The 13390-nt window shown below is 40.7% G+C and overlaps 1 protein-coding gene across 2 annotated transcripts in view; it reads right to left on the bottom strand.

The window, feature by feature from the left end:
* The window catches only part of rundc1 (RUN domain containing 1), a 20607-nt gene extending 7430 nt beyond the window's left edge, over positions 1-13177 (bottom strand). The window contains exons 1-3 of one of the 2 annotated variants that reach the window (XM_043675004.1): positions 11508-13177; positions 7920-7928; positions 1406-1564 (exon numbers count right to left, since the gene is read on the bottom strand). In XM_043675004.1, the coding sequence (XP_043530939.1) occupies positions 1406-1564; positions 7920-7928; positions 11508-11882 (543 nt within the window). In that variant the 5' untranslated portion in view covers positions 11883-13177. The remainder of the gene's footprint in view (positions 1-1405; positions 1565-7919; positions 7929-11507) is intronic. The other variant, XM_043675005.1, reaches the window with a different exon arrangement.
* Positions 13178-13390: the final 213 nt, after the last annotated feature.

Genomic DNA, 13390 nt, shown 5'->3' on the forward strand with positions numbered 1-13390 from the left:
TGAGATCTCCTTACAAGTTTGTTTCTCAATTTCCCTCTGACTATTAGGGGGTCTATAATACAATCCCAATAAGGTGATCATCCCTTGCTTATTTCTCAGTTCCACCCAAATAACTTCCCTGGATGTATTTCCGGGAAAACCCTCCTTCAGCACAGCTGTAATGCTATCCCTTATCAAAAATGCCACTCCCCCTCCTCTCTTGCCTCCCTTTCTATCCTTCCTGTCACATTTGTATCCTGGAACATTAAGCTGCCAGTCCTGCCCATCCCTAAGCCATGCTTCTGTAATTGCTATGATATCCTAGTCCCATGTTCCTAACCCTACCCTGAGTTCATCTGCCTTCCCTGTTAGGCCCCTTGTATTGAAATAAATGCAGTTTAATTTATTAGTCCTACCTTGTCCCTGCCTGCCCTGACTGCTTGACTCACTTCAGTTCTCAACTGTACCAGTCTCCGATTGATCTCTTTCCTCACTATCCTCCCTGGGTCCCCCCCCCCCCCCCCCTCAGTCACTTTACAAGTTTAAATCTTCCTGAGATTCCAGGGAAACAACACACCATTCTGCTTTTTCGCTGTGGCCACAGAAACGTCTGTCGGTACCTCAGACTACAGAATCCCCTAACACAATTGATCTCTTGGAAGCCAACATCCCTCGTTGCATTAGAGCCAGTCTCAATACCAGAAACCTGGCTGTTCGTGCTACATTCCCCTGAGGATCCATCACCCCCAACATTTTCCAAAACAGCATACCTGTTTGAAATGGGTATATCCACAAACGACTCCTGCCCTAGGTGCCTACCTCTCTTACCCTTCCTGGAGTTAACCCATCTATGTGACTGTATCTGAGACCTTCCCCCCCTTCCTATAACTGCCATCCATCACATACTGTTGCTGTTGCAAATTCCTCATAGCTTCTGTCTCTCCAACTGATCCACTCGATCTGATAAGATTTGCATCCAACAGCATTTATGGCAGATATAATCCACGGTAACCCTTAAACCTTCTTTAAACTCCCACATCTGACAAGAAGTACATATCACTGCAAAGGCAATTTTTGCTCCTTCACAATCTACAGACCCAGAAAATAACACCATCTTATTCCTCTACAATTGCAATTATTAATGGTTCACAACTGTCTACTTTTACCTGCAGGTCTCAATTGAATTCACATTTCACAATTGGCCAAAGTGGAATTCAAAGCTGTATTCCCAGATCCACTGTGCCACAGCCTCCTCTGATTGTCTTGACACAGAGAAAGATCCAGATTGAAACAACTTAAAGCTGTTGCAATATTAGTACAGTTACTTTTGGTTGACTGTGCTGCTAGATTAAATTGATTATGAGTGACATGAGAAACGACACCTATTATACAACAAGGTTCAACGATACAAAGTCACAAGCCTTACCCGCTGCCGTTCTAGGACTATTGACTGAGGGAGGGATTCATAGCTGCCCTCTTGGTAAGCAAACGTCTCTAAGTCATCCAGCTGTGTCTTTAGCTGTATAATCAGCTCTTTCTGTTTCTGCCGTTGGGCCTCAAGTCTTTCAAGTTTTTCCCTTTCAGTCTAAGAAAAAAAAAGTCAGAATTATATTGTGTTCTTTCAAATATACATTACAATCACAGGTTCCATCCAAATTGACCAAATACTGGGAAAACTGAAGCTTTATTATTCATAAACAAATACATATTTGTAAGTTTCATGAAAACCCGAGTAATGATACGAAATCTAAAACTATTGAATGCAAAATGCAGGAATGTTATATATTGTTAGTAAATTAGGTTAAATTGGAGATGTACAGCAAAAAAGTTAAAACATAACATGTGTAGCAACATCCTAGAGGAACAATGTAATAAATGCAAACTATTGGAGCAGGATAAAACAATAATCTAAAGCAATAGTAATGTTTTCAGCTCAAAGGTTGACTTGAGACAAATCATTGCATTTTACACTTTCAATGCTGAAATGGCAAAAAACTTCAAAACAGCAGTTTTTAAATTTAAAAAAATTATAAAATACCCTTATTTTGATATTTCCAGATATGGAATGTAGAAAGCTGGAAAAAATGTCAAAGCTGCTTCACCATTTGTGTTCAAATCAGCCTTCCCCACGTTCCTCTTGAAATTCCACGTGGGATAAATATAGTGTCTTCCACCAGTTCTACACTGTCATTGTTATTACTTCACTCATCCAACTCCTTGCAACCTCAAAACTACCCTTCCTCCAATTTCACAATAGAGCAGCCTCACAAACAATGTGGAACATTATCCTCCTAGCTTTGATGTACACAATCCACCTTCTAACTGCGATCACTAACTTTTTGAGTCTGCTCCTTGAGGCATTGGACAATAAACACCACCCTGACTCAGTGTAGTTAATCACTTGTACCTCTTCTAACATTTGCTACTAAACCCATCAAATTCCTGCACCCATCAGGCTCAGCTCCACCATGAACATATGCATAACAAATCTAAGTTGGATTAGAATCCTCAACCCCAGAAATCCAACATATGACACTCAAGATGATATCACTTTGATAACGTCACTGGATTAGTATTCAAGTGGCACAATTTTATGCTCTGGGGATAAGATTTCAAATCCCTCTTGCAACTGAAGGAATTTAAATTCAATAAATAAAACCTAGAATTGGACATTAGCCTCAGTAATAATCATGAGCAATCAATTGTCAAAAAAACCCATCTTTATGGAAGGGAAAAACTGTTCACACAGCTCAAATGACTCTAGATCTAAAGCAACTTGGCTGACTTTCAACTGAACAGAAATGATCCAAACGGTTCTCAGTTCACAGCCAATTAGAGATGGGCAATAAATATTGGCTTTGTTGATGACTCCCAAGTCTCTTCAAAGAATTAAAAAATACACTTCAGCACTACACTTCCTATCTGTGCAAGCTGTGAATACCAGCAGGGCAAACCAAGTCAACAACTTGTAAACACATTCATATATTCCAATTGATGCAGCCTTGGTCCTGAGTTGGGTTTCCCTAGTAAACTGTAATCTACGTAACGGTTTGCGATAGTACAGTCATTATAAACTGCTTCTGTACCCCAACACAATCTGACAGTCTTTTTCCTAGGGTGGGGTAGTCCAGAACTAGAGGGCATGGGTTTTGGCAAAAGATATTATATATAAAAAAAGGACCTCCGGGGCAGCTTTTACATGCAGAGGGTGGTGTATGTGTGGAATGAATTGCCAAAGGAGGAGGCTGGTACAATTACAGCATTTAAAAGGCAGCTGGACGGGTATATGAATAGGAAAGGCTTAGAGGGATATGGACGAAGTGCTGGCAAATGGGACTAGATTAGGTTAGGATAACTGGTTGGCAAGGACAAGTTGGACCGGGTTTGTTTCTGTGCCGTACACCTCTATGACTATGACAGACAGTTTCAGACTGAAAACAAATTCTGAAAACAAGCCTGCAGATTGTAGGACAAGAGGAAGGAAGGAATTTAACAGTTCAAGGGAAAAAAAGGTTGATAAAAATTAACTTGAAAATAAAACATCGTAATTAACATCAAGGGTCCTGAAACATGCTTATATAGGGCAAGCAAAGTTTGGTTTACAGCTGTGGGTTACAGAGGACTACCAACATCCTGGGGGACAAGAAATTTCCTAATGCTCTTGGGTGGGGGTGGTGGGGGGGAGAAACTAATGCAGCAGGGGGATGGGAAACTGAATTTTAGTTCTAGTGAACTAGAGGTTAAGGGTAATGTGGTCAGGAATAGGTTTACAAGGTTGCGAGAAGGCACTGGCAATCAGAATGGTGGTTTGCAACGTGCATACTTCAAATGCCAGGAGCATCCGGAATAAGGTGGGTGAACTTGCAGCATGGGTTGGTACTTGGGATTTTGATGTTGTGGCCTTTCTGAGACATGGTAGAGGAGAGCCAGGGATGGTTATTGCAGATTCTGGGATTTAGATATTTCAGCAAGAACAGATATGATGGTTAAAAAGAGGATGGTGGGGGGGGGCATTGTTAATCAAGGGGTGTATTACAGCAGCTGAGACAACATTTGAGGACTCATCCACTGAGGTAGTTTCGGCTGAGGTTAGAAACGGAAAAGCAGAGGTCAACCTGTTGGGAGTTTTCTATAGGCCTCTGAATTGTTCCAGGGGTATAGAGGAAAGAATAGCAATGACGATTCTCGATAGGAGCGAGTGTAACAGGTTGTTATGGGGGACTTTAACTTCCTCAATATTGACTGGGAATACTATAGTTCAAGTAGTTAAGATGGGTCAGTTTTTGTTCAATGTGTGCAGGAGGGTTTTCTGACATAGTATGTAGACAGGCCAACAAGGGGAGATGCTATATTGGATTTGGTACTAGAGAATGAACCCGGCCACGTCTTAGATTTGAAAGTAGGTGAGCACTTTGGTGATAGTGACCATAATTCCATTATGTTTATAATAACAATGGGCACAGATAGGTATATGCTGCAGGGAAAGTTTTATCTGGGGGAAAGGGCAATTATAATGCGATTAGGCAAGATGTAGGATGCACAGGATGGGGAAGGTAACTGCAGGGGATGGACACACTTGAAATGTGGAGCTTATTCAAGGAACAGTTACTATGGGGTCCTTGATAAGTATGTAGCTATCATGCCCGAAATTAGATTACTTCGTGTGGAAACAGGCCCTTCGGCCCAATAAGTCCACACCGACCCGCCGAAGCGCACCCACCCATACCCATTCCCCTACATTTACCCCGTTGAGAGGGAGCCTTCGTTTACTAAGAAAGTTGAAGCTCTTGTCAAGAGGAGGAAGATGACTTACATGGGGATAAGTCGTCAAGGCTCAGTTAGGGGACTTGAGAGTTATAAGTTAAGAAAAGATCTAAAGAGAATGCTAAAAAGAGCCAGGAGAGGACCTGAGAAGTTATTGGCAGATAGGGTTAAAAATCACACAACACCAGGTTATTGTCCAACGGCACTAGCTCATGCTTCCAAATAAACCTGCTGGACTATAACCTGGTATTGTGTGTTTTTTAATCTTATACACCCCAATCCAATGTCTCCAAATATTGGCGGATAGGATCAAGAAAAAACCCTAAAGCCTTCTCTAGGTATATCAGGGGTAAGAGAATGACTAGAGTAAGATTAGGGCCAAACATAGTAGTGGAAGGTTGTGTGTGGAATCGGAGGACATAGGGGAAGTACTTAATGAATACCTTTCATCAGTATTCACATTTTAAAAAGGGCAATGTTAGTCAAAATACAGAGAAATAGGCTCCAAGATGAGATGGGATTAAGGTTGACAAACAGGAGTTTTTAGCAATCTTGGAAGATCTGAAAATAGATAAGACCCCTGGGCCAGGTAGGATTAACCTCGGATTCTCTGGGAAGTCAGGGAGGAGATTGCACAGCCTTTGGCTTTGATCTGTATGTCATCATTGTCAACAGAAGTAGTGCCAGAGGACTGGAGGATAGCAAATATTGTTCCCCTATTTAAAGGGAGTTGGGACAACCCTGGGTAATTATAGGCCACTGAGCCTTACTTCGGTTGTGGGTAAGATGTTGGAAAGGGTTAAAAGAAATAGGATTTATTATCTGGAAAGGAATAATTTGATTAGGGATAGTCGACACTGTATTGAGAAGGGTAGGTCATGCCTCACTAACTTTATTGAGTTCTTTGAGAAGGTGACAAAACAGGTTGATTAAAGTAAAGTGGTTGATGTGGTGTATATGGACTTCAGTTAGGTGTTTGATAATGGTTCCACACAGTAGGCTATTGCACAAAATACAGAGTTTTGGGATTGAAGGGGACACAGTGGTTTGGATCAGAAATTGGCTAGCTGAAGGAAGACAGAGGGTGGCGGTTGATGGAAAATGTTCATCCTGGAGCTCAGTTGCCAGTGGTGCTCTGCAAGGATGTTTTGGGGCCACTGCTGTTGTCATTTTTAAAAATGATCTGGATGTGAGCGTAGAGAGTGGGTTAGTAAATTTGCGGATGACACTAAGGTAGGCAGAGTTGCAGATAGTGCCGAAGGATGTGGTGGGTACAGAGGGACATGAATAAGATGCAGAGCTGGGCTAAGTGGCAAATGGAGTTTAATGCGAAAAAGTGAGGCAATTCACTTTGGAAGAAGTAACAGTAATGCAGAGTACTTGACTAATGGTAAAATTCTTGGCAGTGTAGATGAACAGAGAGATCTCGGTATCCTGGTGCATAAATCCCTGAAAGTTGCCACCCAGGTTAATAGGGTTAAGAAGGCATGTGGTGTGTTGGCGTTTATTGGTAGGGGGAATGAGTTTCGGAGCCATGAGGTCATACTTCAACTGTACAAGCCACTGGTAAGGCTGCAACTGGAGTATTGCATGCAGTTCTGTCACCGCATTACAGGATAGATGCGGAAGCTTAGGAAAGTGTTCAGAAGAGATTTACTGGAATGTTACCTGGTATGGAAGAAAGGCCTTACAAGGAAAGCCTGAGGGAACTGAGGCTGTTTTCACTGGAGAGAGGAATGTTGAGAGGTGACTTAATTGAGACATACAAGATAATCATAGGGTTAGATAAGGTAAACAGCGAGAGTCTTTTTCCTCAGATGGGGAAGGCTAACATGAAGGGACATAGATTTAGGACAGATATTAGGGGTAGTTTCTTCACTCTGTAGTAGGGACATGGAATGGCCTGCCTGCAACAGTAGCAGACTCGCCGACGTTAAGGGCATTTAAATGGGCATTGGACATACATATGGATAATAATGGAATGGTGTAGGTTGGATGGGCATCAGATTATTTTCACAGGTCAGCACAACATAGACCGCTACAGTGTTCGGCCTCAATGTACATGTAAGATATGCAAGGACCAAATGGACAAGTGATATTTCTGGTAGTTCTTGAACAATGCAAATTCATCTATTACTTTTTGGCCAAAGTTGGTTCAAACATCAGTTTCTGTACATGCTTTACCAGCAAATTTCAACTCGGCCACATTAACAACCTCTTGGCAAAAAACATTAACTTTCTTGCCATTGAATGGATTACCATGTTCTATAATGAGGTTTCCTTGTGTATCCTATGGCAGCATTCCGTCCAAACAGCCAATCGCTAAAGACTTCCACAGGTGGCCAAACAACAAATGAAAGCCACTTAGATCAAAATGACAAGCCTTTTCATATAGCAAGATAACAGTTGGATTATGAATTAAAATAGATGCTGAAATTTGTTTCACTCAAACCATTTTAAAATCTTAAAATATATTTTTATTGAAAAACAGATTTTTAAAATATTACAACAAATACAAAACAATACAATTCAAAACAATACAAAGAACAAACATTTAAAAAACCCAAACATGGCCTGATGTACAAATATATATTAAAATATAAAAACCACAACTAAATAAATAATAACTAACATCAAAATAATAAATAATAATACACCTCAGCAAAACAAAACACTAACTCTCAAATATCGCGAGCACTAATTTTCACATTCATACGTTCGCAGATCCCCCCCTCTGAATACTGAACTCTTTAAGCACAATCATTACAGATATTAAAATTAATTTTGAAAAGTGATTTTAAGGTCATTAAAAGTTAAAACATTGTACAAATACAAAAGTTATTTTGCAGGGTCAGATCTATTGCTCAGTAATAATCACTCAGATGGCCTTTAAATATCCAGCTACACTTGATCAAACAGCAACCTGACAGCACAAGAAAAGGAACATCTTGCCACATCAACTGACTTCAATGATTATTGGCACCGGATGTCAGGGCCACACAGCTAAAAAGTTGATGTGGTGAGAACTTCCCCTTTTCAACAGAGCTTACTATCAAAAGGACTGCATTACCTGGCCACCTGTTACTTAATGCAAAGTACAAAACATTCTTTTTTTAATAAAAGGCACAATTATCAGTAATCTATATTAAATCATTAAACTTTAAATATAAACTTACCAAACCTTCCTGTTGGTTAGGCAGGATCAAAACAAAAATAGAAGATTAGATTAATTTTAATTTGTAGCAATCATTTAATTTCTTCTAAATTTCTGCTGCTTTAAGTCAGCAATCTCAGCATTATCCTGTCTCACTGAACTTTTTATTCCAAATTAAATTATGCTACGTGGGTAAAATTTTCAATTCTTTACCTGTATATAAACCAAACCAGAAAACTCGGCCCTGTGCAAAATTGAACAGCTGTTGGCAATTGTCTGCTATACTAGTCAGCAACAATCCTAAAGAGTACATTTAGAATTGATTTGTATCTCGTATAAATTACTTGTTTAATCAAAAGAATGTTGCAAGTTATGGCTCCTTGGATTTCTATGTAAATATCATAATTTAAAAATTAAGCAAAGTTGAAAATTTTGGAAACCTGTCACTTGAGATTTTTGAATATGGTTTATGATGCTCTCCCAAATATCACGTGCATGTATAACATGTCACAGCAATTCTAAAGTAGGCAGGTTGCTTTGCCATTGCTATTGAAGACAAAGTAATGGAAAACTTGTCACTTGTCTCCTATATAAATAAGTGAACAGACTAATATCACAATGGTCAGGTATCACTATGATGAAGTAATCACATGGAGGAAAGAGTGCAGCCAGCATACAAACATTGTTAACTACATTCAGAACACTGTCTTAATACTAAATGCCAAGTGCACACTTGACCTGCCTTCCCTTTTCACAGTTGCAGACTAATATCGGTGCTTTCCAGCTTTGTAAATATCTTGGATTTTCTAATCTTTTAACTTTATATTGTAGTGTAGGTAATGCAAGCTCTTGCTTTCACCATTTAACAGCATACTTGTAGTTACAATTTTAATACATTTGCAAAGATGCAAAATCTGCATCAAAACACCTGCTTTCACAAGGCCAATACTGACTTGTATAATTGTTAAAAGAATTACTTTGTTCATCCTAGTGAAATATTATACATTCTAAAATTAATTAAATCTATTCATTCAAAAAAGCAACAAACATGGTATAATTCCCTTGAGAATCCCAGTGTAAACTCATATCCCGTACTGAAAATATTTTCTGTACGAGTTCAATTACTCAAAAAAAAAATTGTACCAGTGGAACTGATATATAGTTTTGCACAAACAAAAAACTGATGACAGATAATCGAATAGCTAGTAACGACAAAATTTTATACATGGACACTCTGGACCCACATATTTCTAGATGAAATGTCTACTTTTATGTCGTCTTTTTGAAATTCAGTCGAATAATGACCAGTAAGTATGCTCATACAGGAAGGAGCTACATCAAATGGCAGGAAAGAGAGGTATTAGAGGTAGTCCGGAGAAAGGTCACCAGACTGTTCTTCATTAGAAAAATTCTTCAAAGGCAAGATTAGTCATAGAGCTGTACAGCACTGAAATACATCCTTCGGTCCAACTCGTCCATGCTGTCCAGATATCCTAAATTAATCTAGTACATCTTTCCTGAACCCTTTCAAGTTTCACAACATCCTTCCTATAGTAGAGAAGCCGGAATTGCACTCAGTATTCCAGAAATGGCCAAACCAATGTCTTGTACAGCCGGAACATGACCTCCAAACCCTTATGCTCAATGCACTGACCAACAGAGGCAAGTATATCAAATGTCTTCGTCACTATCCTGTCTAATTGCAATACCACTTTCAAGGAACTATGAATCTGCACTCCAAGGTCTCTTTGTTGAGCAATACTCCCCAGGATCTTACCATTCAGTGTACAAGCCCTGTCCTGATTTGCCTTCCCAAAATGTAGCACCTCACATTTAAACTAAACTCCATCTGCCACTCCTTGGCCCATCTGATCAAGGTCCTGTTGTACTTGGGGAGGTAACCTTCTTCGCTGTTCACTACACCTCCAATTTAAGTGGGTTGGCCTGGGCTCATTTGGAGTTTGGAAAAGCACCTTATTAAAACATTCAAGATTTTTAGACAGCTTGAAAGAGTAGATGCAGAGGTTATAAGAAATAGGAAATGTAGGAGGCCATTCAACTCCTTAAGTCTACTTCAAGTCCGATTCAAAACAATCACAGCTGATCGTCACTTCTCACATCCACTTTGCTGCCCTTGGCTCATAACCTTTGATTCCCTACTGATCAAGAAAAGGTCTATCATTGCCTTAAAAAAACACAAAGACACTGTTCCTTCTCTCTGGCAAGAGAGTTTAAAGGCTCAACCCTCAAGAAATTCTTCATCTCAGTCTTAAATTGGCCCCATTAATTCTCAGACTATGCCCTCTAATCTTAGATACTCCCATGAAAGAAAACATTCTTTCAGGATTTACCCTGTAAAGCCCCTTAAGTACCCTATATGTTTCAATGAGACCATTTTTCATTCTTTTGAATTGCAACGAGTAGAACTCAACCTTTTCTCATATCAAGTTAAAAACCACACAACACCAAGTTATAATCCAACAGGTTAATTGAAAGCATTGGTTTCAGAGTGTTGCTCCTTCATCAGGTGGTTGACGAAGGAGCAGCGCTCCGAAAGCTAGTGCTTCCAGTTAAACCTGTTGGGACTATAACCTGGTGTTGTGAGATTTTTAACTTTGTACACCCCAGTCTAACACCGGCATCTCCAAATCGTTTCTCATACTGGGGATTATCCCGGTGAATCTTCTAGGAACTACCTCCAATGAAATAATATATTTTCTTCAATAAGGGTATCAAAACTGCTCACATTAATCCAGATGTGGTATCAGCAGCACTTTGCACGGTTGTAAGACTTACCCACCCTTACACTACAAATCCCTGGAAAGAAAAAGGGCCAACATTCCATTAGCCTTCCCAACTAGCTGCGGCATCTGTGTGCTAGCTTTTTAGTTTTGTGAAAAAGTACACCAAAGTCTCTTTCGGTTACAGCTTTTGTAGTGTTTCTGTATTTAAATAAAATAACACTTTTGTTTTACCTTCCAAAATTAACTTTACATCTTCCATCATTATATTCCACTTACTAACATTTTGCCTACTTACTCAACCTGTTAATCTCTCTCTGAACATGCCTTTCTACATATTTTAAAAAGGTTATTTTCCGTTGTGGAAGGATTTTGGATCCAAAGGCATAAACTCAGAGTAAGGGTCATCCAGGGACGGAAATGACAAGGAATTTCTTCTCTTGAAATGACAGCAAATTTGAGGGATTCTTTAATGCAGTGGACTGTTGAGGCTGCATCATTAAGTATACTCAAGCTGGATGGCCTGAACGATATGCATTTTATTACAGTAAGTCTTCAATCAAGGACATCAAAATAGAGATAGGTCAGGTTAGCTGATTTGGCATTTTTTAAACATACTAAGTTACAAACTGGTAAGCAGAAGATTGGGGATGGTGGTGGAGGAAGTGAAACGGCCCATATCATTGACACGCTGGAGATGAGTTTCAGCACTTCAAATTTGTTAGTAGCTGGCTGCGATTGTCAACTTCCTATCATTTAATTCCGAAGAAAATTGGACTTGTGGGAAAAATGACTTGTCTTCAAATCTAAATGGACTTTTTAAGAAAGGTGAATTCTATAATAGGTTGAATGAAAATGATGTCTCTTACCGCATTGTCCAGCTGCTGCCCGTCCAGACCCCGGGTGATAAAAGGTTGTGGACAGCCTTTGAAGGCGAAGTCCTCCAGCTCCTTCAACAGTCGCTCCTTCTCATCACTCTGCGCATTGACGATCTGCTTGAGGCGGAACTGGACCTGGGCGAAATGCGAGGTGAGGGCGAGCAGTGAGGAGTTCAGCAGCTCCTGCTCGCTCTCCAGCCGCTGCATCTTCTCCGCCATCACCGCCACCCCAGCGCCGCCGCATACCAGGCCTACCTCGGTGGGGACGGCAGCCCTCTCCGTCTCCTCGGGGCTAGCCACCGCTCCCACCGGAGCCCAGCGCTCCCCCGACAGCCTCTCAGAGTCCGACAGAGAGCTGTCGTCCATCCTGAGCCGCTTGATATGGTCAGCTCTTACCGCAACTTCAAAACATCCTGAGGATAGCCGCCATCTTGCGAGAGCAACGCACCTGACGTCGGCGACCTGACGTCACCAGGTGAGCGCCCGGAATGTTCCAGAAACAGATTCCAGTCAGTTTGGAACAAACGTTGGCGACGACAACAGCAGCTTTTCTTTAGGCTTTCAAAACATACTTGAATAGCTACCTGAAGAATAAGCATTTGCGGGGGCGTGGGGTTCTGACAGGGTTGTTACAGATAAGATGGACTGAATGGCCTCCTGCGCTGCAGCCTTGCTATGTTAAGAAGGGTGGAATTCCTTTGAATTTGGTCGTAAGAAAGGTAGACTAACAGCAGTATTCTCTCACAGTGAGACTTCCCAGCACTGAGGTTGCAAATCACTCAGGACCAGCAGCCCTAGACAGAGTATGTCATTGTAGATAAGTTTAATCAACCTGCTCAGGCATGTTATGACGTGCCTCTGGACTCAAACAAAGCCCTTTTGGCCCAAAGGTGGATACACAATCATGATGCTACAAGAACTGTCATTGACGTTTGTATGTGTGCTAAAGCAAAGCAGCTGTTCTATTTGTCATAGATGGCAGGGGGCTCCCTGGAGAGCAGTGTAAATACTTTAAGAATGTCCTCCAAACATCCCTTAACAGGTCAAAAATACCGGCTAACTTACGGAGATGGCTTATTAAAAATGCCATTAAAACACATTGAGGAACTACGTTGGGAACATAAAGAGGCAAAGTTGAGAGTTTGAAGGAAGTGCACAAACCTTCAAACAACCATGTCAAACCAACATTTCAGGCACAACTTGCCATTTATGTGGCAGATTTTGCAGAACACATAATGGACTTATCAGCTTACTTGGAAACATCAAACTGAAGGAAAAGCAAGGCATCCTCATTCCAAAGGGACTAAGAAGAAGGCAGGTGTGCAAGTGCTTGTGGCCTGTCCTGTTTAAGCTATTCATAATGACTGCTAAGCCTGATTTTCTCCCATATCTCCTACTCATTTAATCAACTAAATTGTCATTTTTTTTCCAATGGCTATCTACTGACTAATTCCTGTTTATATTAAATTCACTTTAGTTGTGTCAGCAGCACAGACTAACATTTGCCAACATTTGTGGTTACCATGAGCTGAACCAAATATGAACCTGACATGACATTCGTAATAATGCCTTAGAGAAGGTAAAAGACAAAAGAAATTGCATATGCCGGAATCCAAAATAGACAGTCAGGAGGCTGGGAGAATACAGTAAGCCAGGCAGCATCAGGAGGTGGAGGTTACACCCAAAATGTCGATTTCTCCACCTCTTTAGAGAAGATAAAAGCCAGGCCAACATGTAGAGAGGTTAAGGAAAGAAATTAGAAGAAAGTGAGGACTGCAGATGCTGGAGATCAGAGCTGAAAAATGTGTTGCTGGAAAAGCGCAGCAGGTCAGGCAGCATCCAAGGAGCAGGAGAATCAACGTTTCGGGCATAAG

The sequence above is a fragment of the Chiloscyllium plagiosum genome, chromosome 33, assembly GCF_004010195.1.
Source record: "Chiloscyllium plagiosum isolate BGI_BamShark_2017 chromosome 33, ASM401019v2, whole genome shotgun sequence".
In the NCBI taxonomy this organism is placed as follows: Eukaryota; Metazoa; Chordata; class Chondrichthyes; order Orectolobiformes; family Hemiscylliidae; genus Chiloscyllium; species Chiloscyllium plagiosum.